Here is a 27558-nt window from a genome sequence, read left to right on the forward strand (position 1 = left end):
TACCCATGGAAAGTTTGACCAACTTGATAAACTTCTATGTTGAAGTGACTGGTCTGGCACATGAGGAGAAGCAGTGGATATTAATCACCTGGACAGTAAGGCCTTTAACAGTGTCTCTCATAAGAACCTCATAGACAAACTGTTGATACCTGTGCTGGATGAGAAGATAGTGAAGACTGAAAACTTCATGAAATGCTGGATCCAGAGCCTGATGATCAGTGGCACAAAGTCTAGCTGGAAGCTAGTAGCATGCCTCAGCGATCAGTGCTGGGTCCGGTCTTGATATATTTTATTTGTCTGGATGATGAGTAGAATGTATCCTCATTGAGTTTGCAGACGATAGAATTTTGGATGATAGGTTGGACACGATGATCTTGAAGGTCTCTTCCAACCTGGTTTATTCTATTCTATTCTATTCCATTCCATTCTATTCTATTCTAAATTGCTGATTATACAAGGAGAAATGGGTGACCATACAGTTTGATGCAGAGTGACCTCAGCAGGCTGGAGAAATAGGCTGACAGAAGTCACATGCAGTTCAACACGGAGAAGGTCAAAGTTCTGCACCTATAAGGAAACAACCCAGTAGATGCCTTTCCACACAGCCAGAAAGCAGCTTGGCAGAAAAGGACCTGGTAGGGCCCTGGTGGACACCGAGTGGAACGTGAACCAGCAATGTGTTCTTGTGGCAAGGAAGGTTAACTATCCTGGGCTGCACTAAATGATGGAATTGCCAGCAGGTGAAGAGAAGAGATCCTTCCTCTCTACCCAACACCGATGAGGCCACACGTGGAGTTCTGTGTCCAGTTCTGGGCTCTTCCATACCAGAAACAGGAATATGGAACTCCTGAAAGGTGTTCAATGAAGGGCTAGTAAGATGATTTAGAGACTGGAACATCTGCCATAGGAGGAAAGGCACTGTTCATGCCAGGCAGAATCTTACTAAGGTCTGTAAATACCTGAAGGGAGAGTGCAAAGAGGATGGAACCAGACTGCTTTCATTGGTGACAGGACAAAAGGCAGTGGGCACAAGCAGAAACACAGGAGGTTCCATTGGAACACAAGGAAATACATTGTCACCTTTTTCACCTTTTCTGAGGGTAACAGCATGGGAGCAGGTTGCTCAGAGAGGTTGTGGAGTCAAAAGTCATCTGAATTCAGTCCTGGGAAACTGGATAGAGACAAACCTACTTGAGCAGTGCTGTTGAACCATATGACCTCTGAAGATCCCTTCCAACCTTAAATCATTCTGTAATTCTCTGATCATATTCAGCTTTTTACATAGTATGATTTAAAGTGTGTGACTAACATCTTACTGCCTATCAGTTCTCAAATTCCTCATTTACAAATGAAAAAGCCATTGGTATACCAGCCCTGCTGAGTGGATTTTAAAGACATATAAGAAAATTACACAGGACAAAAAAAATAAACATCATATTCAATAAGATAGGAAGAATAGCTTCTCTAATTTTTCTTGCAGTCAAGAAGTCTCTTTAGAGTGCCATCTTGTGTCGAAACTTCAGACTGAGGCCTCTTTACAACAAAGTAGGAAATTGTAAAAAACCTCAGCAAGACTGAATATTGAAGGTAGTTTAATTGAAATTTGTACTCTGCTACAGGCATCTCTACTGTTTAAATTTTTCCCATAAAATATGAGTGGTAAAATACTGTAAAGCAATATCTGAAAAATCTGTTGTTTGCATTTGGCAGTAAAAATCAGTACAGTCTAGTAACTCTGCTGTATCTGTTCTTGTATTAGTAACTTCACATTTTTAGAATCTTTTTCATCACAAACTGCTCAGTTATGATTTATTCATTATGGGTGAGGTCCAGGTGAGTTCCTGTTGATTTCAAGAGATCTTGAATTTCTCTGTCCTTTTTAATGTGAGTTTGTTCACTATCACCTAAACACTGATGTTCCAGAAACAGTACACTGCTTGAGGTTGGAAGGGTTTTGGAGTAAATATCATTGAAATATGAAAAAAGTGTAGGGTATATACATGTTTAGCCAGGCCAGAGGTTAGCCAAGATGCTTGTGGAATTCCACAATTCATGTGGACTAATGCTGTGGTCCTTCTTATCAGTGCTCCATAAGCTGCTTTTATCTCTTCTTATGCAAAAAGACTCTCCAGTAACAGTCAGTACTTTATCAGAATGTATTTCAATCACTTTATTTTTAGTAAGAGAGTAAAATGGGTGCAGTTCAGCTTTTCCTGTTGCCAAAACATATAAAAGTGCTTCTTGCTCAGCTGGTACTCCATAATGCAATTTGTCATCCATTTATGTATTTGAGAAGTAAAGATAATTTTAAAGTAAGTGTATGATCTGTCCAAGAATGCAGAAAAAAAAAAAAAAAAGAAGAGCAAAAAAACCCCAAAACATCTAGATCAGCCAAATCAAAACAAAAAAGGACAAGAGACATTTCTTACTGAGCATCAGTCTACTCTCATCTTTCCACAGGTTGTGTCTGTTTACCACTGTGGTATGTCCCATGCCTTTCAGCAGCTTGTTTCACATATCACATGAATATTGTGTGACTGTTCAGAGATCTTACCTTACAGATTTTTAGTGAGATAGAGCATTAAATATATTATTCCCACTCTCTGTCATTATGTACACCTATGTAAAGCTTAGAGCAGCTTGACTCAACATTGAGCTTATATTTTAGCATAGACAGAATAGACTCTCTTTCTGTTGGAAAGGACTTGCAATGATCCTCTGGTACAACTGCCTGACCAGTTCAGGGCTGACCAAAAGTGAAAGCCTGTTGTTAACATGTATGTTCCTGTAGTAGTTTGATTTAATCTGAAAAAACATGACACAGGTGTTCTTCTTGGTAATTATTTAGATTTAAAGCAATTCACAGAATCACCAAGGTTGGAAGAGACCTCAAAGATCATCAAGTCCAACCCGTCACCACAGACCTCATGACTAAACAATGGCAACAAGCGCCACATCCAATCCCCTCTTGAACACCTTCAGGGATGGTTACTCCACCACCTCCCTGGGCAGCACATTCCAATGGCTAACAACTCTCTCAGTGAAGAACTTTCTCCTCACCTCGAGCCTAAACTTCCCCTGGCACAGCTTGAGACTGTGTCCTCTTGGTTGGTGAGAGGTTTGGAACACAAGCCCTACAAGGAGAGGCTGAGGGAGCTGGGGTTGCTTAGCCTGGAGAAGAGGAGACTCAGGGGTGACCTTATTACTCTCTACAACTACCTGAAGGGAGGTTGTAGACAGACGGATGTTGGTCTCTTCTCCCAGGCAGCCAGTACCAGAACAAGAGGACACAGTCTCAGGCTGTGCCAGGGGAGGTTCAGGTTGGATGTTAGGAAAACGTTCTATACAGAGAGAGTGATTGCCCATTGGAATGGGCTGCCTGGGGAGGTGGTGGAGTCGCCGTCATTGGAGGTTTTCAGGAGAAGACTTGATGGGGTGCTTGGTGCCGTGGGTTAGTTGTTTAGGTGGTGTTGGATTGGTTGATGGGTTGGACGCGATGATCTTGAAGATCTCTTCCAACCTGGTTTATTCTATGTATTCTATGTATTCTCTTGTTCTGGTGCTGGTTGCCTGGGAGAAGAGACTAACCCCCACCTGGCTACAACCTCCCTTCAGGTAGTTGTAGACAGTGGACATGAGTAAATATTCAAAATGAGTAGTTTATTTTTAAATATGCCATAGCAGAGAGCAAAAACATATTAATAAAGGTTACTAAAATAAAAATCTGAATTTTAACTTTAATAAATCATAAGTTTTTTCATCTACTATGAGCTGGTGCTGGATGCTTCACTCAGGAGTTAAAACAATGGCAGAGTAGGCAGATGTACGTTAAGTTTGCCTTTCAAAATAATACTGATCATTAATACTTAAGATTTGCTTAAACTCTGAAGCTTGATGAGTAGAATAGAATAGAATAGAATAGAATTAACCAGGTTGGAAGAGACCTTCGAGATCATCATGTCCAACCTATCATCTGACACCACCCAATCAACTAAACCATAGTATTACATTATAATTAAGAACAAGTCATCATTATTTCAGTTAATATTTAACTAAATACAGAAATCATACACTTTGGATTCAAATCTTTACCTTTTAATTCTTATGGGTGTGTGTGCTAAGATACACTAATACTTCTTAATTTATCAGTTTTGAACTGAATTTGCCCTTCTGTTGTACTCTTGCGTACTCTAGGAAACTTAAGTCTTAACCTCATAAACATGTATTGCTCCAGACCTCTTACAGAAAATGATAATTACAAAACAATCTTGGTTTGTTTTTTTCTCAAAAATATAGCTAAGATGTACCAAAATGTCTGAAATGGAAGTAAAGCCTAAAACCTTGAAAAATCACTTGTAAAAGCCTACCAGAATCCTTTCCCTTTCCCTTTCCTTTCCCTTTCTGTTCTGGGAAGTGTTAGGAGAGGCTGAGGGAGCTGGGGTTGCTTAGCCTGGAGAAGAGGAGACTCAGGGGTGACCTTACTACTCTCTACAACTACCTGAAGGGAGGTTGTAGACAGATGGATGTTCGTCTCTTCTCCCAGGCAGCCAGTACCAGAACAAGAGGACACAGTCTCAGGCTGTGCCAGGGGAGGTTCAGGCTAGCTGTTAGGAAAAAGTTCTATACAGAAAGAGTGATTGCACATTGGGATGGGCTGCCTGGGGAGGTGGTGGAGTTGCCATCATTGGAGGTTATCAGAAGACTTGATGGGGTGCTTGGTGCCATGGGTTAGTTGTTTGGGTGGTGTTGGATTGGTTGATGAGTTGGATGCGATGATCTTGAAGGTCTCTTCCAACCTGGTTTATTTTATGTATGTATTCTATGTATGTATGTGTTAGGAAGAGAGAGAAGTTCCTTCTACAGAAAAACTGAAACCATGAATGAAAGTACAAAACAGAGCACAAATCTGAAGACCAATTTCATCACCGTGCCTGTTGGTTTTATTAGGAGAAGTGAGATGGTCACTAATAGTTTCACTTTAACATTTACTGTGAGTCATGCTATGACACTTCCCTGAGCTTCTCGTTTTAGATCAAGAGTTTTTAGCTGTTTCAGTCATGTTGTAGCCTCATTAGTGTCTGTGTGACATTATCAGGATGCAGGGAGACACGGTGCATTGCTTTTCAGAGCACACATTACAAAGTAGCAAAATAGATTAATATCTACTATGAAAGTTTCACCTTTTTCAAATTGAAAGAATGTCTGGTAACTATTTTGAATAGCAAATGAGTCCAGGAACCAGAGTATGTCATAGTAAACACACTTGCACTGTAATCTGCAGAAACTGCACCCTTTTTTATCGTCATCAGCAGCTGGGTGGGTGCTACCTCAGTAGCAAAGCTACCCATGCAAACAATGGAAGCGTCTAAAGGGAAAGTCTAAAAACTTCAAAAGCTCAAAAAATTATTTCTGCTTGTTTTACTGCATTCTGCTTATAGGCAATCACAGGTTAAAGGCTCATCTCTTATTTTCTTCTGGCTTGTTCACACTGGAAAAATTATTATCCAAATATTACCAATGATTTTCATGTAGCTAATTGTTTTGTGGAAGTCACTAGCTTCATGTTAATTTTCTCTTTTCTTGCTTAAGTATATGTGAGACTGCTAGCCAACGCTGTTGTTGAAAAGGAGTTACAGATGCACTTCAAAGGCAGTGGAGCACCAAGTTCCCCAGCTAGTCAGCTCTTTATGTCTTTAAGATGATGACTGTAATCTGTAAAATTCTGTGTTCACCTACGATGAGGTTCACATTTGGGGGTACTAGTGGTTGGAAAGTTGAGCATGAGCCAGCAATGAGCTCTTGTGGCCAAGAAGGCCAGTGCCATTCTGGGGTGTATTGAAGGGGTGTAGTTAGTAGGTCGAGAGAACTTCTCCTTCCCCTTCTACTCTGTCCTGGTGAGACTGCATCTGGAATATTGTGTCCAGTTCTGGGCCTCTCAGCTCAAGAAGGACACGGAACTGCTTGAAAGAGTTCAGCACAGAGCCACAAAAATGGTTAAGGGAGTGGAAGATCTTCCTTACGAGGAAAGACTGAGGGAGCTGGGTGTCTTTAATATGGAGAGGAGACTCAGGAGTGACCTCATTCATGTTTATAAATATGTAAAGGGTGAGTGCCAAGAGGATGGAGCCTGGTGATGCCCAAAGACAGGACAAGGGGCAATGGGTGGAAGTTAAGTCATAGGAAGTTCCATGGATGCATGAAGAAAATTATTCTATCAGGGTGACAGAACAGGCTGCCCACAGGTGCAGGGGGGTGAGTCTCTCTCTCTGGAGATATTCAAAACCGACCTGGATGAGTTCTTGTGTGATCTGGTATAGGTGATACTTCTCTGGCAGGGTGGTTGGACTACATGATCTCTCGATATTCCTTCCAGCCCCTAACATTCTGTGATTCTGAGAAATACATACTTAAGTGTGTAAGCCCTGTTTTGCAGCATATTTTACCTTTTAAAACAGTGGAAACTAGTAATCTAGGAGAAATTGGATATTCTGTACCTTTGTGGACAGGAATCCACATCAGTAAGAACATCTGTACTTTCATGTACATAAACAAGAAAGTTCAGCTTCCTAAATAGTATGTGAACTTGAACCGAAATCTAAGTATCCAAAATGGCATTGGAACAACAAAGCTTTTATAAATTAGTTAGTGTTGTTCTTGTTTGTTTTCTGGAGCTAGGGACATTTCTCATAATTATGGTTTGAAGTCAGAACATGACTGTTACTGTCCCAAGGGCTCACATCCTGTTACAAGAGTAGACACAAGAAGATACAATAAAGGAAAACATACTGGCAGTATGTAAAACCTTACCAGTAGTGCAAGAGCAGTTTTGAATCCCACTTTTATCATAAAGTTTGTGGTTTTCTTTAAGCTCTATCTTCTAGAATCTATTTACTTAGTTTTCATATGTTTTCATTGGTTCTAGCAGGCATGATTGCAGAGAAAATAAAAATATGGAACTGTGACACTGAATGGATTAATCATCCTGTGACAAACAAAAACACTCTATATGTTTGCTTCCTAATTGTAAGACAATATTTTCAGAAAAATATATTTAAAAAATCTAAAATATATTTTAAAACCTCTAAAAAGAGTAACATCTGTTTCCTCTTCAATGCTCAAATTTTGCTCCTTTGCTGTTCATATATCTACAGTTCTCAGGCATTAAGATCTTAGTTCCAGTGTCCACCTGAGGGAAGAAAGGCCTTTCAAATGTTAAGCATAAGTACAAGCATGGCTAAACTCAGATTATTCTTCTACTCCAGAGCAATTCCTTGCTTTGGAATGAGACAAGAGTCTATGAATACTGTTGATTATTATAGTCAAGGTAGTGGTGCTGCCATGCTTACCCAACTAAGCAAATTATTTAACCACCTTCTAAATGTGCAAAACCTAAGGATGATGATATATACAATATATATACATGAACAGCATAGCACAGCATAGCATAGCATAGCGTAGCATAGCATAGCGTAGCATAGCATAGAATAGACCAGGTTGGAAGAGACCTTCAAGATCATCATGTCCAACCTATCATCCAACCCACCTAATCAACTAACCCATGGCTCCAAGCACCCCATCAAGTCTCCTCCTGAACACCTCCAGTGATGGTGACTCCCCCACCTCCCCAGGCAGGCCGTTCCAATGGGCAATCACTCTCTCTGTGTAGAACTTCTTCCTAACATTCAGCCTAAACCTCCCCTGGTGCAGCCTGAGACTATGTCCTCTTGTTCTGGTACTGGCTGCCTGGGAGAAGAGACCAACACAGTCTCAAGCTGTGCCAGGGGAGGTTTAGACTCAAAGTGAGGAAAAAGTTCTTCACTGAGCGAGTCATTCGTCATTGGGATGTGCTGCCCAGGTAGGTGGTGGAGTCGCCGTCCCTGGAGGTGTTCAAGGGGAGATTGGACGTGGCACTTGGTGCCATGGTCTAGTCGTGAGGTCTGTTGGGACAGGTTGGACTTGATGATCCTTGGGGTCTCTTCCAACCTTAGTTATACTGTGATACTGTAACATCCGCCTGTCTACAACCTCCCTTCAGGTAGCTGTAGAGAGCATTAGGGTCATCCTTGAGTCTCCTCTTCTCCAGCCTAAGCAACCCCAGCTCCCTCAGCCTCTCCTCGTAGGGCTTGTGTTCCAAACCCCTCACCAACTTCGTTGCCCTTCTCTGGACTCGTTCCAGCAAGTCAACATCCTTCCTAAACTGAGGGGCCCAGAACTGGACACAGTACTCGAGGTGCGGCCTAACCAGTGCAGTGTACAGGGGCAGAATGACCTCCCTGCTCCTGCTGGCCACACTGTTCCTGATGCAGGCCAGGATGCCATTGGCCCTCTTGGCTGCCTGGGCACACTGCTGTCTCATGTTCAACCTACTGTCAACCAGTACCCCTAAGTCCCTCTCTACCTGGCTGCTCTCCAGCAAGTCTGACCCCAGCCTGTAGCTCTGCATGGGGTTGCTGTGGCCAATGTGCAGAACCCGGCACTTGGATGTGTTCAATCTCATGCCGTTGGACTCTGCCCATCTGTCCAGCCTGTCGAGGTCCCTCTGCAGAGCCTCTCTACAGCAGATCAACTCCTGCCCCCAGCTTGGTGTCATCAACAAATTTACTGATGATGGACTCAATGCCCTCACCCAGATCATCAATAAAGATGTTAAAGAGCATGGGGCCCAGTACTGATCCCTGGGGCACACCACTAGTGACTGGCCGCCAGCTGGATGTGGCACCATTCACCACCACTCTCTGGCCTTCCAGCCAGTTCCTAACCCAATGCAGTGTGCTCCTGTCCAAGCTATTACAGTGATAATAATTTCCATCTAGCATGCAATGGCACAGTGAATTGGATCATGTTAGGCTTTGTCTGCTGTCTAAAGCAATGTAACTAGAAGATAAAATAAATCAAAGGAGAGGTGCTCTATTAGATTTGATAGCTCTTGTAAAGCAACTGATCCGAGAACATGTCAGTGTAATAGATTTCAGATGATTATTGAAGTCTTGAATCTTTGAAACACAGCAAATGCATGTTTTTAAGGGCCATGAAACAAGTGGCTACAAATACAGCAGTATGCTTATTACTGACAAAAGTGTTGCCTGAGAGAAATTCAGCTGCATTTTATGTTTTCCTTTTGTGCTCAATACATTTTTTCATTTCTGCAGGTGCTTCCTAGAGACATTGGCTTGTACTTCAAAGTGTACTGCTATGAATGCTTTAGTGGTTATTGTGTGCTAGACTCAGAATTTTTAGCTACAAAAGTTCAGTAGTGCTTTCCACAGTGGGTTGGGATTAATAGTATATGAAGATGTTTTTTGTTATATTCAACATTGTAATAAAAATTCCTGTTTATTGTGGGCACTTCTAAGGAAGGTTTTATTTGTATTTCTTATGTTTCTTTCAATCCTTTGTTCATTTTGAATGCTTATAATAATCTGCTGTGTGATTCGTGACTTGAACCTGTGAAAAATTGATCTGCTACTTCAGTAAATGAGCATGGAGTTGCTGTAAGAGTTGTAATTTTCATAAAGTTTATAAATAAATGGTTAAATTAGTTTAGAAATAAATTAAAGGTAGCTTCTCCAAAATATTTGTCTTCTAAATCGGATTTTACGTGTATTCTCAACAGCAGAATAACAGCACGTGAAGAATACATACCTGCATTAGTGTTCAGCTCTGAGATCCCCAGCCTAAGAAAGAAATACATAGAATTGGAAGAGACCTTCAAGATGGACTTGCCTGTCCAGAGGAGGGCCTCAAAAATGATCATGTGGCTGGAGTATCTCCCTTAGAAGGAAAGGCTGAGAGAGTTGGGGTTGTTCAGCATTGAGAAGGCTCCAGAGAGAGTTTGAAGCAGCCTTTTAATGCTTAAAGGGGTCCTAGAGGAAGAATGTGGAGGGACTGTTTGTTAGGGCGTGTAGTGATTGGACAAGAGGTAACAGTTTTAAACTGCAAGAGAATAGATTTAGATTAGGTATTAGGAAGAAATTATTTACTGTGAGGTTGGTGAGATGCTCTAATAGATTGACCAGAGAAGCTGTGGATTCCCCCTCTATGGAAGTGTTTGAAGCTGGGTTAGATGGGATTTTGAGCAACCTCATGTAGTAGAAAATGTCCCCTGCCCCACATTTGAACTACAAGATTTTAGGATCCCCCTCCAATGCAAAGCATTCTGTGGTTCTATGATTTATGAAGGGGACATGCCTGGCATTAGTTTCTGGATTCGTTCTCCATGAATTTTCATTCTACAGGAAATTTTCAGAGTCTGATAGGAGTATTTGGGTAATAGCCTGTAATTTTGCTTTTGTACTCTGGATTTCTTTTAACGTTGGCTTCTGTAAGTGCTTATGAGTTTTAGTGTTCTTCACACACATCCCTCAGGTTATTGAACTGGCTGTCTAATGTACCTACATCAATAATTGGTGTGTAATAATAATTTGAAATTAATATTCAGTTAATATCTTAAGAAATAAATTAGCATTGAATGTATTAAGGTTTTGTTGTAGATATTACATGAAATACTGCATTAGGGATAACAAAAATAAAATTAACTTTCTTTCTCTGTGTAGCCTACTGTTTGTGAACGGGAGCTCTGTGTATTTGCTTTCCAAACCTTAGGAGTGATGAATGAAGCTGCTGATGAAATTGCAACCGGGGCTCAGGTAGAATTAACTAATACTTACTATATGTCTGATTTTCTGTAGTTTACTCAGTCTTCTCAGTTTCTTCTAGAGTTTACTTTGACTTGTACTCCCCATGTGTCTACTGTTTGGTAAGGTTTTTATTCCTTTTGTCTGCTCTTACAGCTATAAATACTCTGATTTATGCATGGTGTTTTCAAATAATACTAATGAGGTGCTTTCATTGCTTTGCTTCCATTTAATTAGAGTAACCCTGTTTTCTTGTTCTGTTGTATTCAATTAGGACACCTGGGTTGTTAATAAAGGCAGACATTGTCATTTGGAGATAATTCCCATTTCTTTTCACCTAATGAGCTATTACTACTCTCATGCAATTAATAAGCTACATCCTGTTCTTGGTGTTGGGATGCAGCTATCCACTGAGCATCTGTTGTTTTAATCATTAAATAACAGTGGGGAAGTCCTTCACCAGTGTTGCTGCATCGGCTTATTTTCCTTCTCAAAGATCAGGAATTTTGTATATACGTACTTCCTGATTCCTAAGTTCAGTTAACCATATCATTGTTTTCTTTAATAATTTTAGAGATGCACCTAAAACACAGTATTTTGAAGTCTGTTTCCAAATCACCATTTAATCTTAAATTACAGTAAATTCAAAAGTGAAAAGGTTCCGTGTGTACATTCCTCTTAAAATCTTTTAATTAAAAGTTTATACATCTTACAGAAAAATCCATTCCTCTCTGATTTTCTAGGTGTATGTCACTCACTGTGCCTTTAGTTAACTATGCAGAGTTAGCAACCTGGGATTTTTTTTGAATAGCAAACACTCAGTTTGGTTCACTTTAACTAGCACTAGTGAGTCCAGCCACTGGCCTTAGAACTGTATGGGCAAGTGGCTGAATGCTGCCTATGGGCGTCATCAAGGGAAGAAAGTGGAAGCAGAGTACACCAGCTTTGTCATTTGAGAATAGGACTGTGAGATCTGAACATGAGTTATTCATCTAATGTCTGAAGACTGTAATATTTGAAGACTGGCTATATTTACAGCATGCAGCATGCCAAACATTGGGATACCTGTGTAATTTTGTCAGAAATGGAGAGACATGTGCTGATGAGGTCCGCAACTCTTTCTTAGCTTCAGCCTCACCCCTTCTTTAGCCTGAAGTCCTCTGAAGACTGCAGCAGTGTGTTTCTGGGAAGCTAGTTTTATTTTTTAATTCAGCCATGTGACATGTGAGTGTATGGAGGACAGCTTCTTACTCCAGGTGCTGCTCGAGCCTACCAGGGGCAAGGCTATGCTTGACCTCCTCTTCACCACCAGGGAAGGGCTGGTGGGTGATGTGGTGGTCGGAGGCTGTTTAGGGGCCAGCGACCACGAGATAATTGAATTTTCAGTACTGAGTCAATCTAAGAGAGGCACCAAGAAGACCTCCACTCTGGACTTCCAGAGGGTGGACTTCAGGTTACTCAAGGAACTAACTCAGAAGGTTCCTTGGGAAACAGCCCTTAAAAACAAAGGGGTCCAGGAGAGCTGGACCTACTTCAAGGAAGAACTCTTGAAGGCGCAGGAACAGGCTGTGCCAATGTGCCGGAAGATGAGCCACCGGGGCAGATGGCCAGCCTGGATGGGTGATGAGCTTCTAATAGAACTAAGGGAAAAAAAGAGGGTGTACCATCTATGGAAGAAAGGTGAGGCAACCCATGAAAAGTTTAAGGATGTTGCTAGGTCATGTAGGAAAAAAATTGGGGAGGCAAAAGCACATTTGGAGCTTAGACTGGCCTCTGCTGTGAAGGACAACAAAAAATCCTTCTATAAATATATTAATAGCAAGAGGAAGGGCAAGGACAACCTCCACTCTTTAATGGACACAGAGGGAAACATAGTGACAAAAGATGATGAAAAGGCAGAGGTACTTAACACCTTCTTTGCCTCAATTTTTACTAGCAGGACAGAATATCTTCCAGACAGCTGGCCTGCAGAGCTGGCAGAAAGAGCCAGGGAGCAGCATAGTTTCCCCTGTGTTCCAGGGGGAGGTAGTTAGAGATCTCAGCCACTTGGATCCTCACAAATCCATGGGACCAGATGGGATGCATCTGCAGAGAGAGCTGGCAGATGTGCTGGCCAAGCTGCTCTCCATCATTTTTCAGCAGTCCTGTCTCACTGGAGACATCCCAGATGACTGGAAGCTGGCCAACGTGGTGCCCATCCACAAGAAGGGCCAGAAAGAGAAACCAGGGAATTCCAGGCCTGTCAGCCTGACCTCAGTGCCAGGCAAGATTATGGAACAGGTCATCTTGAGTGCAATCACACAGCACTTAGAGGATGGCCAAGGGATCAGGCCCAGCCAGCATGGATTTAGGAAGGGCAGGTCCTGCCTGACCAACCTGATCTCCTTCTGTGATCAGGTGATCCGCCTGGTGGATGTGGGGAGGCTGTGGAAGTCGTCTACCTGGACTTCAGCAAGGCCTTTGCACTGATCCCCCACAGCAAACTGCTGGCCAAGCTATCAGCCCATGGCTTAGACAGGAGCACTCTGCTTTGGGTTAGGAAGTGGCTGGAAGGCCAAGCCCAGAGAGTGGTGGTGAATGGTGCCACATCCAGCTGGCAGCCAGTCACTAGTGGTGTGCCCCAGGGATCAGTGCTGGGCCCCATCCTGTTCAATACCTTTATTGATGATCTTAACTAGGGGATTGAGTCCATCATCAGTAAATTTGCAGATGACACCAAGCTGGGGGCAGGAGTTGATCTGTTAGAGGGTAGAGAGGCTCTGCAGAGAGACCTTGACAGGCTGGACAGATGGGCAGAATCCAACGGCATGAGATTTAACATATCCAAGTGCTGGGAACAGTGTGGCCAGCAGGAGCAGGGAGGTCATTCTGCCCCTGGACACTGCACTGGTTAGGCCACACCTTGAGTCTCGTGTCCAGTTCTGGGCCCCTCAGTTTAGGAAGGAGGTTGACTTGCTGGAGCGTGTCCAGAGAAGGGCAACAAAGTTGATGAGGGATTTGGAGCACAAGCCCTATGAGGAGAGACTGAGGGAGCTGGGGTTGCTGAGCCTGGAGAGGAGGAGACTCAGGGGTGACCTTCTTGCTGTCTACAACTACCTGAAGGGAGGTTGTAGACAGACGGATGTTGGTCTCTTCTCCCAGGCAGCCAGTACCAGAACAAGATGACACAGTCTCAAGCTGAGCCAAGGGAGGTTTAGGCTGGAGGTTAAGAAGAAGTTCTACACAGAGAGAGTGATTGCCCATTGGAATGGGCTGCCTGGGGAGGTGGTGGAGTCACCATCACTGGAGGTGTTCAGGAGGAGACTTGATAGGGTGCTTGGTTGCATGGTTTAGTTGATTAGGTGGGTTGGATGATAGGTTGGAAGCGATGATCTTGAAGGTCTCTTCCAACCTGGTTTATTCTATTCTATTTAGAATCACAGAATATTTTGGGTTGGAAGGAACATTTAAAAGTCATCTAGTCCAACCCCTCTGTGGTGAACAGAAACACCTAATCTAGTTAAAGATATCCCTGCTCACTGCAGCGGAGTTGACAAGATGATCTTCAAGGGTCCCTTTCCAGCCTTATGTATTCTATGAGGTTGCTGAGAGCCCTGCCCAACCTGACCTTGAATGTTTCCAGGGATGGGGCATCTAAAACCATGCTGGAAAACCTGTTCCAGTGTTTCACCACCCTTATTGTAATATTTTTTTTCCTTATATTAAGTCTGAATCTGCCCTCTTTTAGTTTCAAACCATTACCCCTTGTCCTGTAGAAAGAGGCTCTACCAAAAATTTTGTCCCCATGTTTCTTATAGGCCCCCTTTAAGTACTGAAATCTCCCAATAAGGTCTCTCTGGAGCCTTGTCTTCTGGCTGAATAAGTCCAACTCTTTCAGCCTTTCTTCATAGGACAGGCATTCTATCTGCCTGATCATTCTTATGTGCCCCACTCACGGAGGTATCCACAAACTAGACAGCAGTAGGTACCCAAAATGCAGATTTATTCTAATGAAAAATTAACCAGCACTCTGATAGACCAAAGTAAATTGCAAGCTTGCATGTCAGGTGGGAATATAACACTACACAACTAATTTCCAAGTTTTGCAAATATTCTTTCAGAAAGTTCACCCAAAATGGATACACCCATACGCAGAAATGGGAAAACCTCCTTCTTGGGGGTGCCCAGAAAGCCTATCAGTCACACAAAATGGGTCAAGGATATATCCATACGTATTCAGAACTATTCACTCACCAAAAAGGGGGCATGAAGTTCTGGTAACTTTCTTTGGGCAGTGTCTTGATCCAAGGGGAGAGTCCCCAGCTGCAGTTGCACAGCCCCAAGGAGGACCGACTCAAATCAGCTCTCCAAAGAGTTTCAATTTATACCCTATTTGAGTCTAAATCATGGTCATTCTACTTCCCTGAGGGTGAGCCACAAAAAAAGTCAAACTAAGGGCCTGAAACAATGTAATCATTGTCAGGTATTTATTAGGGCAGGTGCATCTGCCGCATTGTCCTCTGTACATGGTAACAGGTGCATCTCTTTCCTGTGCTGAGGACTCCAGAGCTGGTGGAGTCCTCAGGAGGTGGAGTCTCACCAAAGCAGAGGGTAAGAATCATTACCCTTAACCTGCTGCCCACCTGCTTTTGATGCCCTCCAGGATACAGCTGGCCTTCTGTGCTATAAGCATACATTGCTGGTTCATGTAAACATTTTTGTCCACCAGTACCTCAAAGTCATTCTTCACAGGGCTGCTTCATCCCTCAGCCTGTATTGACACCAGGGGCTGCCCAGACTGAGATGCAGGGCCATGCACCTGGCCTTGTTGAACCTCATGAGGTTCACATAGGCCCACTTCTGAAGCTTGTCCAGGTCTCTCTGGATGGTACCCTATTCCTCGGGTGTTTCAACTGCACTACTCAGTTTGGTGCCGTCAGCAAACATACTGAGGGGGCACTTGATCCCACTATCAATGTCATTGATGAAAGTACTAAACACTGGTTCCAGTATGCACCCTTGAGGCACACAACTCATTACCAGTCTCCATGTGGACACAGAGCCATTGACCCTTGGGATGCATCCACTGAACAGTCCACCTATAAATCTTTATAGAGAAAAGGGTGTTGTGGGGGTCTGTGACTGAGTTCCAGTAGATGACACCTGCAGCTCTTTCCCTTCTCCAGTGATGTCACTCCATCATAGATGGCCACTAGATCAGTCAGGTAGGACTTGTCCATGATGACTGTCTCCAACCACCTTCCTGTCCTCCATAGGCCTTATCATGGCTTCTAGGAGGATGTATTGCATGATCTTCCCAGTCATGGAGGTGAGGTTGACAGGACAGTCATTCCCGGGGTCATCTTTTTTACCCTTTTTAAAAATTGATCCAATTTTTTTCCTTTTCCAGTCTTCAGGGGCTTCACCTGACTGCCATGATTTTCAAATATCATGGAGAGTTTGGCAGCTACATCAGCTAGTTTTCTCCAGGACTCTGGGATGCATCTTGTCAAATCCCATAGTTTCTTCAGAGGGTCTCAAACCTGATCTTCTCTGAATGGGAGGGACTTTGCTTCCCTGGTCACTGTCCTGTGAACCATCAACTCAAGAGGTGTGTGAACAAGGATTGCCAGGGAAGAGCAAGGCAAAAATGTTTCTGAGTTCCTCAGCCTTCTCCTTACCCATTGTTAAGAGTTTGATAGTCTTGTTCACTTCAGAACAGGAAGGGTAGTGGGGGTGTTGAGGGGCTTACGCTTTCTCTGACTTTTCTAGCTCACATGCCTACAGAGGCCCTTCTTACTATTCTTTGGTCTACCTGACCACATCCCTACAGAACAAGAAGGCATCCCTAAACCTTACCCAGGATACCTGTCCCTGCTTTTGCAGCCTGTGCATTTCTTTCTTACCCTCAGCTCAACCACTTTCTTGAGGATTGAGAGCTCTTGCACTCTATGTCCTTAAAGATCTGCCAGCTCTGTTCTGCTCCTTTGTCTCTGAAGGCAGTTTCCCAGAGGGTCTGATTGACTTCTTGAAGAGCTGAAAGTTAGGTTTTACAAAATCAGGGAGAAATTACAAGTGTCCATATTATGGTATATACACATTGTACATTAGGTACAAACAATTTGATCTCACTTTTCTTGTTCAATGCAGATGAAATGCTTACAACCTTAATGGTGCTTAAAAGAGTTAGGTAAGAGGTTTTGGTGATTGTTCCATTGAATCTAGGTCACTAAACTTCTCTCAGTTTCACTCTGGTAACAGCATTGTACACAGCTCACTACATCTGATCTGCTTGAACTCCCATTCCTGTCTGCAGAAAGAATCCAGCACTTCTAGGGTTTGATTCATCTGAGCTGGTTTTGACATTAGTTTAAGATAGTGTGAATCACAGCATAGACCACAACACAGTGATTATTTTCTCCACTGTATAAAGAGCCTGGGCTGACTAGTAAGAGGTAGATGCTCACATTGTGAATCTCTGTGTCTTGTCAGATGAATCTTCCACTAAATAATTTTGTGTACTGAAGGAGCCTAAATATAGGTTCCCATTTTTAGAAACCACATCCTGTTTTTTTCAGATGTGCTTTCAGCTAGTTTTCTAAGGTATACATCCCTGCTTTGTCATTCCCAATATTCTGATGGCCCCTTCTTAATAACAAATTATTGTGCTTTCTCCAACTTTCAAACCCAAATGCATGTTGCATTATTTCAGTTGGAGTCAATATACCTGAAAATTAAATTCCTTCTTTGTTGATAGTTATGACTCTACGTAATCTCTGGAGAGAGAGAGATGCACTGTCTGAGAGAGTAACGTTGTAAGAGGGAGTTGTCATCAGCAAATGTTGCCTTGTCTTCCTTGAAAATATTTTAATCCTTACCTAATTACTTCCTACTGTTAGGAGAAGCTCAGTCCCAGTTCTAATGATGATTACTAGATCCATAGCACTTCCTACAACCAAAGAAGACAGACACAAGTTTGTGTTAAATTTACCTCCTAATTGAAGTTGCTGTGTGTTCCATCAGCTCAAAACAGTGATCTCAGGGGACATTTGAGCCTCATCTATGCACATCTTCCCCTTTGTCAAAGCAGTATGCCCTCCTTTAAAGGAGGGCTTTGGGATGGTGTTGGAAGTCTGTGCCTCCAACTGTGCCAATTTTAAGACAAATTCCAATCATGCAGTTCATAAATCATGGCAAATTTGAGTCACTGTATTAAGACATGTGGTATTCAAATTTTTCCTGGTAGTGTTTTGTGATGGAAGGCTGAGATGTGCTTCTAAGAATCAGCATGTGTAAACTCAGGATCAGTTTCATGGTAATACATTTACCATTACAGGCCTTTTGCCTGACCTGCCAGTATGCAGCTTCCTGGTCTCTTGCAAATACAAATGCCCTATTTTGAAACATTCATCACACTTGCAGGTATTATAAACTGGAAAGTAACCAGAGCACCATGGAAGAAGGGATCATTATTTAAATAGTTCAATTTTTCAGTATAGATGAGATACCTAGTAACTGGAACTAAGAGAATAATTTTAAACTGATGGAGAAAATTGCCCATTTGTGCTAAAGGAACATAGATGGGGAATGAGAACAGTATGACTCACTGTAGCTCAGTTTCTTTTCCCTTTCATCATGTTTCTTATTTTCATTCTGCTTCTCTAGAGGATGATCTTTCTTCTTTTCTCTCCCCTTTCCCCCCCCCAGATGATCAGATGCAATGGCAGATCTATAATAACTTCTAGAGTAGCATAAGCTGTGAGATGAGATCTGATCCATGTGGAGTTGTGGGAGGAACTAGGGATGCCTACTAAATGCAACTCATTGCAGCTTTTCTTTCTTTCATGGAAAAGCCTTTTTTCACACAGGATTATTTTCAGAAGGCGCAGAAGTAAATGGGGAAATGAGCTGATCTGCAGATAAAATTTTATGTGGCACCTTTGGATTTCATTAGGAACTGGATTTAGGTTTCACAGCTGCTAGAAAGCTGTGTTCTCTCTGTTTTGTGATGGCTGCATTCTGTTTTTAACCTACCTCTGAATTATGATTTCTTAAACAATTATAAAGAAATCTGTTGCTAAGTCATACATGTGCCAGTCTGTACATAAGTGAATACATGCCTGTGTACACATTTCATGCATGATCCTACTTCACAGTGAAATCCTGAAGATCATAGAGATTCAAAACTACATTGTAATTTTGTACAATGTGATGGAAGAAAGAGGATCCCCATTTGTGAGCTGTGCAAATGACTGCACAGTTCTGGCTTTAGCAGAAGCAATAAAATAACAAGTGTTTCTGTGATTACAGTCTTCAGGCAGTGGTACGGACTCACAAAACCTTCCTTATTCTTGAGCCACAGTTTTCCACCTATGTACACTATACAAAGAAACAGAGATCCAGCATTACTTCATTTCCCTAGAGAATTATCTTACTCCAGTAATTAACACATGTCCACTAGAGAAAGTGGAGCAACGAGCAATGTATTTCACATGATAACACATTTAGGGCCAGTTACTGATCCAATTTGTGCACCAAAAGCCTTATCACAGTATCACAACTGAGGTTGGAAGAGACCCCAAGGATCATCAAGTCCAACCTGTCTCGGTAGACCTCACGACTAGACCATGGCACCAAGTGCCACGTCCAGTCTCCTCTTGAACACCTCCAGGGACGGTGACTCCACCACTTCCCTGGGCAGCCCATTCCAATGACAAATGACTCGCTCAGTGAAGAACTTTCTCCTCACTTCAAGTCTAAATCTCCCCTGGCACAGCTTGAGACTGTGTCCCCTTGTTCTGGTGCTGGTTGCCTGGGAGAAGAGATAAACCCTTTCCTGTCTACAACCACCTTTCAGGTAGTTGTAGAGGGCAATGAGGTCACCCCTGATCCTTCTCTTCTCCAGGCTAAACAATCCCAGCTCCCTCAGCCTCTCCTCACAGGGCTGTGCTCAAGGCCTCTCCCCAGCCTTGTTGCCCTTCTCTGGACACGTTCAAGTGTCTCAATGTCCTTCTTATGAGATCAGTGGAAAAGTTTCAATCCTAAACTACGTCCTGTGGATAACAGGTGTTAATTAATACAGGTAGCAATGAAATACAGGATGATGTATATAAAATACTATGATGTATATAAAAAAAAGCAGACTGGAAGATGCAGTACAAAAGTGCATGTACTGAATAAATATTCTTTATCCCTCCCTAGGTGGTTGATCTGTTAGTATCCATGTGTCGGTCTGCACTGGAGTCACCTAGGAAAGTTGTTATTTTTGAACCATATCCTTCTGTAGTTGATCCCAATGATCCTCAGATGCTGGCCTTTAACCCTAGGGTAAGTTTTGTTGTTTTGTGGTTTGTTTGTTTGTTTATAGTTTGTTTATGTTTGTTTTTTTAATGTCATAGCTTGCTTTTAGACATACATGAGATTCCAAAGCAAAGCCTTCTTCTGTAGGAGTCTCCTTTAGTCTAAGAAATATAGCTTCAGAATATGTATTAGTGCAAGCATGCGACTATTTTCAGAATTTTGTAGCTTTTTTAATTGCTTCCAAGAAGACATTTAAGTATAAACTGTAAGTTCTGTTCAGAGTTACGTTGAAGCAAAGAAATCCTTTTAGGGTATATTTTCCAGATGCAGGCTTTTATATTTTTAGTGTCTTTCAATGTACATATTGGACAGAAAGAGCAAGATGGCCTTAAGGAGGTGTAGACCATGTAAACCAGGGGATTTCCAGTCCATTATTTTATTCCTAAAGTGCTTATTGCTGTCATATCATTTTTTTTTCTGCAAATAATTATATCCTTAAATGTAGTTTTATCAAATATTAACATAGTAGTCTGAAGTAAAGAATTGTGTTTGCACTTTATGCTCCTCAGGTTGAAAATACTGCTTCTCAGGAAAGCTTTGAACTATTGTATCTCAACTGAGTCATCCCCGAGTGCATAAATGAGAACATTACTTGTCCTGCACTGGGATGCATTTAACTTTTTCAGGAAAAAAAGGAGAGTTAGCAGTGATTCTTCCTCAGGAAGCAGCAAAGGTGGTTTTTGGTATGTGCAAGAAAAAGACTTGCCCAGAGGTGCTTGAATAGGAGCTGATGAGGAGACAGATAGTCAGGTGGCTGAGCAAGGTGAGAGTTTCAAGCAGATGAGGGAATATGAAAGAGGGTCACACCAGAAGAGGAATGGAGAGAGACCCTGGGCTGTCAAGGCCCACACTGCCTTTTCCTGGGTTCTTGCTCGCGTGGACAAGGTGAAAGTCCATGGACAGAACTTGGCAATACCCAAAGATGGGGAGCAGTGAAGCTGCTAAAGGTGACAGGACATGTGGAGCTGGTGAATTGTGGACTGTTAAGCTTACTCAATCTGAAGAGGTGAAGCCATCTGACAGCAGTTCCAAAGCAGAAGGTAGGCAAGAATCAGGGTGAGGCAGAGAGAACACTGATATTTCATAAGAGTAAACACATCTCTTTATTTAAGTTTTTATTTAAAATCTGTTTAGTCATTTTGTTATTTAACATAATAGCATGTTGTCCAAATAACTATGTTTACTTAAAACTGTGTTTAGTTAAAAAAGTTTGAAAAATGAGCTAACTTTATGAGTGTGTAACACATTCCAGTGAAATTCAAAGAAAACACATTATTATAATGCTTTTTCATGGACTGTGAATGAGAGAATCTATCATAGAATTGTTTCAGTTGGGAAAAAGCCTCTAAAATCATTGAGTCCAACCGTCAGCCTAACACCACCCTGAGCATTAAACCATATCCTGAAGTGCCATGTCCACCACCTCCCTTGGCAAGCTAGTCCAATGCCTCACCATTCATTCTGTAAAGACGTTTTTCTTAATATCCACTCTAAACCTCATCTGGCACAATTTCAAGGCATTTCCTCTCATTCTGTCTCCTAGGGACAAGAGACTGACCCCCACCTCACTACAGATAGTTGTAGAGAGCAATGAGGTCTCCCTTCAGCCTCCTCTTTTCCAGGCTAAACATTCCCAGCTCCCTCAGCCACTCCTCATAAGACTCTGCACCCTTCCCCAGCGTTGTTGCCCTTCTCTGGACAATGCCTCAGCAACAAAATGTCCTTATTGTAGTGAAGGGCCCAAAACTGAGCACAGTGTTTGAGGTGCAGCCTCAGCAGTACCAAGTACAGGGGCATAATCACTTCCATTACTCCTGCTGGCCACGATATTCCTGATACAGGCCAGGATGCTCTTTGCCTTCTGCCACCAGAAGCACTGCTGGCTCATGTTCTGACAGCTGTCAACCAGCACCCCCAGGTCCTCTTCTGTCAGGCAACATTCCAGCCGCCCTGCCCCAAGCCTGTAGCATTACATGGGCAGGACCTGGCACTTGGCATTTTTTAAACCTTATATGTGTGAGATGGAAGGAGGCTATTAATCATAAATGCCTGAAAGGACTTGTTGGATGAACCTCCATCCTAGCTTTGGTTGTATACACACTCAAAGTGGTAGAGTCACCGTCCCTGGAGGCATTCAAGAGGGGATTGGACGTGGCACTTGGTGCCATGGTTTAGTCATGAGGTCTGTGGTGACAGGTTGGACTTGATGATCTTTGAGGTCTCTTCCAACCTTGGTGATTCTGTGTAAAAGAATTCAGGTTTTTGTAGAGCTAAAGTCTAATACTCTTCTAAAATTCTTCCGTATTTTATGATACATCAGAAGAAGAATTACGACCGAGTCATGAAAGCATTGGACAGTATCACTTCCATTAGAGAGATGACGCAGGTGAGTTTAAAAAGCTTTATATAGTTTAACTGCTATTTCTAGAACTAGGAAGATGTTTATATTACTTGTGTATGATGGGTGAGGAAGTCAGTAGTATCATATCTTTCCTATAAAGCTGTAATAATATTGAAATGTGTGTTAAAATTAACAGAATTGACGGCACCTTTGACTAATGGCAGTCAAATAAAAGTGATGAAATGGAACTCAAATCTTTTGAAATTTAATTTAAAAACAATAACAGCAGGATGGGACATTGTAACAAGATAATCAACAACTGATGCATTCCTGGACATATTTAAGCCAAACTGAATCTTCTGTTTTTAATGCAAAATGAATTTATTTTGTGACAATGTTCTGAATTACAGGTTTATTTCTATTATAGATTAAAAATTCCTTGATCAGTTAATTATAGTTGGGAACTTGGAAAGCTGGATTTTGGGATTACTGCCATATGATTTCTCAGTATTCACAGTGGGACAGTCTGATAACCATGCTTATGTTTGTTGCTACACTTTCTTTCCCAAACAGCCTAGCTGATTATTGAAGTCTCTTCCATGTACCTCTCTTTTCCAACTACTATGCAAACATACGTCATGACACTTTACAAACATTACTCTGTATATATTCATAAAGTACTTTTGGATCATAAGGTGATACAGTACTTTATCAATTTATGCCATGAAACTTTAAAAAAAATTAAGTAGATTATCTTGGGGTATTTTAGATACTTAATTTTATGAAGTTCCAGTCCAATTTCTTAATCCAAGAGCCAAAAATAAATAGACATCTCTTACTCTCCTTCAGATCCAGTGTTGGCAATTATATACTAATTTTGATGCTAATTCTATGCTTTTTTGGGAAAATAATTATTCTATAAATACTTCTTGTTGTTAAAACACATTTATAATTATATGATCCTATACGTCAGTAAAACTGTGATTGAAACCTAATGAGTCCCGTGTATATGATCTAATAGTTGAATTCATGGTCAGTGTAACATAAAATAGTTAACCTTGTGATTTCAGCTAGAAATAAAGAATGTGATTACTCTTTTCTAGGCACCTTATTTGGAAATAAAGAAGCAGATGGATAAACAAGATCCGCTTGCACATCCTCTTCTACAATGGTATAAAGTTGACTCACCTTATAAAAGTACCAAGTTTAATGAAAAATCGCTACATCAGGGTAATTTGGTGTAAGCTCGTCCTAAGAACTAACATTGGGACTGACATTTGCAACTGCAGATGTTGCTGGGCTCTTTTTGGACCTCATCTGGGCCTTCCGATCTCATTTTCCAGTCAAGATTTGGTCTACTTCCATCTGATACCTTCAAAGACCTGCAGATGGGTGCTTTGTAGTGCCCATTCATAATGTATTTTTAAGAAGTACAATTCTGTTTGACTACCATTTCTGATACATATTTCCTCTCTTAGGGTTATTTCTAGTAATAGATCACATATTGTGAAGCTACCAGTGAATAGGGTAAGTTTCTGTGAATTCTTTATTATTTTCTCATGGCTCATTAGCATTTTACATGGAAGTCCCCTCACCAGATGTAGGTGTCCACATTCAAATTAATGATATAGACTTCATTAATAGAGGACAGAGAGAAACAGATAGTGTCAGGACATGAGTCATGTTGTGAATATTTAAAGCTAGTCAAAGGACTAATGCTTACTAAGATCCTATTTGAGGTGAGTAGTTCAAATATGTGTCTACCTTGTAGTCATCTCAGGTTGGGTGAGAATAGAACAGAACAGAAGAGAATAGAATAACCTCACTGTATGTTCTGTTGCCATGTAGAATATTAGATAAAAGGTTTTACAGAAAGCGGTGCACACAGACCTGATATACCAGATGGTCCACATGTGTGTACACTTGATTTTCAGATGAATAGTACGTATGTCTCTGATCTTCCTATCTGCAACATTCAGATTTGAACCTTATGAAGCCAGCTGTGATCAGGACACTGTGATAAAATAGTTCAATTTAATTAGTTTATTATAACTACATTAGGCTGAAATCAGTTTCAGAAACTTACATGTATTTCATAAACTGAAAGACATTTTTACTGTTTGATTTTAGGTAAGAACTATAGTAACGAGACCAATTTGAACTTAGCTCTTGCAGTGACTTAGATGAAATTACATATTGTGCGAAACAGCATGAATCTTATGAACAACCGTTACAGAAACACAACCCTTTTCTGTTAATCAGCTTCTTTTCACTTGTGCACTGTTTTATTTTATAGCAACTGAAGTTTATGCACACTCCCCACCAGTTCCTACTTCTCAGCAGTCCACCAGCCAAAGAGTCCAATTTTCGAGCTGCTAAAAATCTCTATGGAAGTACTTTTGCATTTCAGTAAGTACATATGTTCATATTAATCAAAGGTTATCAGAATACCATGCAATTTTTTTGTCCTTGCCGTTTGAGGTTTGCACCTCAGAATTCGTTGTTTTAAAAGATTACTGATTCCATTTTCCATTTTATGCAGTGGATTCTAATGCATTCTTTTAAAATTTTTCCAGTGGTTCACACATTGAAAACTGGCATTCCATCCTGAGGAACGGCTTAGTAGTTGCTTCCAATACAAGGCTGCAGGTAAATAGTAGATGAATCAGACTCCTTTAGCCATCTTCTGCATGCTTGATTACGTATGAGCTTAGACAAGTTTTCAGGGAGATGTGATTTTGGTAGTCATACAGGTGTCAATAAAGGATGATTTCAGATACTTTCTTGTTTCCTGGGAAAAGTATTTCCCCGATGCAATTGAAATGAAGCAGTATGTCCACTAAAATGGCTAGAAAATCTCATTGCTGGAATCAGTGTTTCACTTTTATGTTGCACAGCAGCACCTCCAGGAGGTTTAGCTCGGTACTGCTTGTAAGCAATCTTGGGATTAAAATTTTGAGCTACATAAATTGTCTCCTTGTTATAGGTATCAAGAGCATACTAAATTTACAGGAGCTGACTTCATAGCAGTTTTTCCTTTCTTCTGGTTTCCTTGGGAATGGAAATATGAGTGTGCTGGCCAGGAGAGAGCTATTGCAAACTTCAGTTCATTTTCTCACGACTGAATCATCAGGAGAGCGCTGCTGCAAAAACTGTAACCAAGAGTATTTTAGCGTCATGGTTTTGAGAGCTCTTCCCTAGGCTGGAGGCCATGATACCTTAAAGGAGGCTCTCAGGGTGCTGACTAAGTGTCAGAGTGCAGAAGACATTGGAAAAAAAAGGAAATAGTCATCTCTCCTGTTCCTTTGAGCAGTTAAGGGCTTTTTGTTAATATCTGTGAAAGATAATCCCTCAAGAAAATTCTCCAAAAGTAAATCCCTCTGTTTATGCTTAGTTTTCTGTTGAGGGTTGAGATACTGGGAATAGAAGGAAGGGAATAGTAAAGCCTTAGTCCTCATTTTTAGGTCTCTCACACACCTATGGCATATCCTGAGCTGAGTTCATCCTATTCTCCCCAGTACCAAGCAGTCAGGAAAAGTACCTACTCAACAAGAATCCTATACAGCATTACAGGATCTGGAGAAGTGAAAACATGTGTTCACATTCCTCTGAGACCTCTGGCACATTGCACAGACAATGAAAATATTATTGGGTCAGAGGAAAGCAATAACGATAAGTATGACTCTGAAGCCCAGTGGTCATAATGTCTACATAGGTCGGAGATACTCTTGCTTCTCATTTGTGCTGCAACAACTACTTGGTGTGCTTTCTTTAAAGTCTTTCAGACATAAAGCAGTCAACCCATTCCACCAGTACTTAGACTGAACTTGTGACTTAATTTTTCTATAGCATATGGCCCGTACCATCGCAATCTCTTCATTTCTTAGTTAAAAGAAAACAAAGGCAGCTGTTGCTGCATTTGATTCACAGACACTGATTTGGGCTGTGTTCCCTGCCAAGGATTTCAGGCAAGACACTGCCGTGGGTTCAGGCAATTGAATCTGATGATGAGTATTCGATACCATGCTGACATCATTCAGCTTTAAAATTAAAATATTGGCCAGAGCAAAGTATCATGGGGATTACAGGTCAGATTGCAACATGAGAGGCTTCATGCTTCTGTTTACCTCTTCTGCTTCTGAAGTGTTGTTCTTTTCTGCTGGGCTGGCTGCAGGCTTTCAGGGTGAGGGAGTCATTTTATTGCTGACTTCTGCTTCAGCTTCTTCTTTTGCTGTGCTTTTATGCAAAACAGGCTAAGGTAATTGTACACAATAGGATCTCATTAAACTCCATATCTCAACCACGTGTGGTATTTTTGTTACTTTGTCTCCTAACTTTGTTCTGGGGATTTGCTTATGACAGCAGGGAGTCTTAAACCAGGACAGACACTTGCTGAGCTTGCTCAGCCTTTTTAAGACTGAGATGTATTTGGCCATGTATAGAAGCACCCTCTATAGGCACCCTTCATAGCAATGATAGATTTTAAAGCACAAAGTGCAATTTTATGTATAAATCTAATATAAATTTGTAATTGGACATTTGAACATGGTTTCCATAATGTACAGTATTTTAGTTGTACATTCACAGCATGATTTATTATTTTTTAATTGGAACCTCTTTGAACACCATTAATTATCAGGCAATAAATTAGTGCAATGGGCAGATGCTTGTCTACATTGTAGGCTGCTCCCATCGTTATTGTTTTGTCCAGATAACCAACTTAATATGAAACAATCATTTTGATCTTTTTCAGCTCCATGGTGCAATGTTCGGAAGTGGAATCTACCTTAGTCCATTGTCAAGCATATCATTTGGTTACTCAGGTGATATTTATAAATCACTCTAAAGCTGGAGAAATATAGAGGAGTGTCTTAGTCTACTGCTTTTCTTACAAGATTTACTGTTTACAACACTGTATTAAATTTTATCTTTGTCCGTCAAGGTTTAATTTATCCAAAAAATAGAAAATCTAATCCCTTTATGAAATATCTGTCCTCATTTTCCAAGGTGCTGATTATTTTGAAACTGTTCTTTAAGTAGATAGTAGCTAGTACTGAATGCTATGTTTAAGGCAGCAAGTCTTGATTATTCAGTGGAAATACAGCTATGTATTTGTGTGGGGTTTTTTGTCAATATCTGCCTAAATCCATCTAATATTGTCTGTGGATGCATGGGCATATTGTGATCTGACAAAACAAATACTCATCAACTGACATGTTCTACTGTGTGTATTTCAAAGTATTC

The 27558-nt window shown here is 41.3% G+C and overlaps 1 protein-coding gene across 2 annotated transcripts in view; it reads left to right on the forward strand.

The window, feature by feature from the left end:
• Nucleotides 1–27558, forward strand: part of PARP8 (poly(ADP-ribose) polymerase family member 8) — a 123044-nt gene that overhangs the window by 89692 nt on the left and 5794 nt on the right. For both annotated transcript variants that reach the window (XM_054178667.1, XM_054178668.1), the window contains 8 exons: nucleotides 10554–10646; nucleotides 19815–19940; nucleotides 22294–22359; nucleotides 23418–23485; nucleotides 23793–23841; nucleotides 24611–24723; nucleotides 24891–24963; nucleotides 27068–27137. In XM_054178667.1, coding sequence (XP_054034642.1) covers nucleotides 10554–10646; nucleotides 19815–19940; nucleotides 22294–22359; nucleotides 23418–23485; nucleotides 23793–23841; nucleotides 24611–24723; nucleotides 24891–24963; nucleotides 27068–27137 — 658 coding nt within the window. The remainder of the gene's footprint in view (nucleotides 1–10553; nucleotides 10647–19814; nucleotides 19941–22293; nucleotides 22360–23417; nucleotides 23486–23792; nucleotides 23842–24610; nucleotides 24724–24890; nucleotides 24964–27067; nucleotides 27138–27558) is intronic.

Source organism: Dryobates pubescens, chromosome Z (genome assembly GCF_014839835.1).
Source record: "Dryobates pubescens isolate bDryPub1 chromosome Z, bDryPub1.pri, whole genome shotgun sequence".
NCBI lineage: Eukaryota > Metazoa > Chordata > Aves > Piciformes > Picidae > Dryobates > Dryobates pubescens.